Here is a 2,500-nt window from a genome sequence, read left to right on the forward strand (position 1 = left end):
TTGTGAGGCTAGGTTAAACGGCAGGTTTAATGGTACGCTGCTGGGTGGAAGGGTATGGCAGCAGGTAAGTGGGATAAAACTACGAATACGTGAAATATATTAATGCATGTGACAAAGGCAAGTGTGTCAGGGAATTGGCTGTGGTTGTAGGGAGGGCTAGTGTAATAGGTGCTTTTGTTGACTTCGTACACCAACAGCGTTCTCTTTGTGACAAATGTAACAAAAGTGAATTAGGTCTAACAAATTATTGTTGACGAGACGGACGTGAAAGATGAATCAATTCGACATTTCTCCCCCTTCGATCGCACACTTTATGAATCTTGTGGCACAACTTTCAAAGTTTTTCAAGTCGTGTGTTTTGGCTACTTTTTATTTATTCATCCACGTGGAGAGGAAAATTGGCTGCTGGGATAGATTAGTCAAAGAAGTTAGGAACCACTTTTTAAACTGATCCGAGAGTGGTAACAGGTATCTTGATTATTGAGACAGATTGATGTGTGGTAGGTAGAGTGAATGGATAATATATTTTTGGTGAGTCAGTAATTGGATGAATGTTATGAAAACAGATATAAACGCTGTTTTTCGAAAGAGAGAGAGAGAGAGAGAGATAGAGAGAGAGAGAGAGATAGAGAGAGAGAGAGAGAGAGAGAGAGGGGGGGGGGAGGGGGGCGTCTGATAATAATAATAATAGAAAATATATATATATATATATTTCATAGAAAGAAAAGAAAAGAAAAGAAAAATTCGACTACTAAACCTTCCCCTTTCCGCAGGCGAACTTCTCTTCATCCTGTTCGGCCTGTACCTGGCCTGGCACCTGACGAAGGCGGCCAAGGACTCGGGCGAACCCAGCGAACTCTCCGAACGCCGAGCTCTCTCCGCTTCCCTGGTCCTGGAGCTCCTCGCCTCCACTGTCCTGTACACGGGGCGTCACTTGCTGTGGCTCCAAGCTCACCCTGACCACGTGTTCCTCGCCTACTTCGCCCGCACCCACCTCACCGTCACCATCTCGCTGCTGCTGATCCTAACGCCGAAGGTGAGGGGATGGGGTGGGGGCGAGGGAGGCAGGGAGGGAGGGAGATGGAGAAGGAGAGAGAGAGACAGGGAGAGAGGGAGAGAGTAAGAGGAAGAGGGAGAAGGAAAGAGAGAGGGAAGTACCCTACTAGCACGAGCTCATTGCCATTGATACTGATGCCGAAGGCAGAAGGCGAGGGAAAAGGGGAAGACGTACAATAACGGTGGTAATTTGTATAGATATCAGTCATCAAAACAGCTCTGATTTTGTAATTGCGTTCTGGAAAGTTTCAACAGATAAAGATTACAGCGCTTATAATGTTCAGTTGTACCTCATTGCAAGCTGGATTTTTATGTATTTACTCATCTATTGACACTCATCCACCTAATCATTCTCATTCTTCATTTTTCTTATTCTTTCCCATTCTCATTCGTAATCTTTCTTGTTCTTCTTCATTCCCATTCGTTACCTTGCCTCCCACCCCCTTCCAGTTGTGGTGCGCCGGGGGAAGCGGTGGCCGAGATCGCCTCCCGAGGACGTACTCCTCGACAGAGGGAGGAGAGCCTCGCTTCTGCGACGCCCTCACCAACGGCGACCTGGAGGCGTCGGACATCAACCTCAGCCAGATGGACCCCGAGGAAATTAGGGTGAGGGAGAGAATGAAATGTTGGTGATTTCAGGGTTGGGTGTTGGTGGAGGTTATTCAGGGTCAGTATAAGGAGATAGGTTAGGGTAGAGATAGGGATGGGTTGGGGTAGGGTTACAGTGGGGGAGGAGAGGGAGAAAAATGGTTATTGATATATAACGGGTGTATGAAAATGATGTAAAGATTGTGCCTATAACACATAACTCAACATTTATATATTTTTACGCACATACCCAACATCATACATTTATATTCACCAAAAATTAACCCCAAAATAACCCAACAACACACCACACCACCTATATATGCCCTAATCTAACCCACAAAACTTCCTCCCTCAAGGCCGAACTGAAACGCGTGTACACCCAGCTCGAAATCCTGCGCACCAAGACCATGAGGAAGGACAATCCACACATCTCCAAGAGGCGAGGAGGCAGGAAGGCCACCCACAGGAGGTTCTCCATGCAGGTGAGGCGGGGGGAAGGAAGGGAGGGTAGGAGGCAGGGAGGAGGGAGAGAAGATGGAGGGAAGAAAAAGGAAAAGAGTGAAGGAAATTAGGGTTTGAGAGGGAATGGAGGAGGGGGAAAAATTCATTCATTCGAGATGTACAAAATATAAAAGTTAGAGAAATCTAAATTTGAGTTATTATTTACAAACACCAGACACAAATATATAGTCCAGGTACAGGATGATTTCCTGTCAGCTGGTGGCAAAATACTTTTTTCTATATAGACAGATATGAGCCAACACATGTGTTTCTCATGACTACACAATACACCGGTGACATTGATTAATTAATCAGATAATTCCTTAATTCACATATGTGACTGATTCATGTA

The 2,500-nt window shown here is 45.5% G+C and overlaps 1 protein-coding gene across 1 annotated transcript in view; it reads left to right on the top strand.

Annotated features, from left to right (window-relative positions):
* LOC119582971 (probable G-protein coupled receptor 158) overlaps positions 1-2,500 on the top strand; it is a 12,515-nt gene that overhangs the window by 7,251 nt on the left and 2,764 nt on the right. Inside the window, exons 6-8 of the mRNA XM_037931486.1 lie at positions 774-1,036; positions 1,507-1,662; positions 2,004-2,129. Coding sequence (XP_037787414.1) covers positions 774-1,036; positions 1,507-1,662; positions 2,004-2,129 — 545 coding nt within the window. The remainder of the gene's footprint in view (positions 1-773; positions 1,037-1,506; positions 1,663-2,003; positions 2,130-2,500) is intronic.

The sequence above is a fragment of the Penaeus monodon genome, chromosome 16 (genome assembly GCF_015228065.2).
Source record: "Penaeus monodon isolate SGIC_2016 chromosome 16, NSTDA_Pmon_1, whole genome shotgun sequence".
Taxonomy (NCBI): Eukaryota; Metazoa; Arthropoda; class Malacostraca; order Decapoda; family Penaeidae; genus Penaeus; species Penaeus monodon.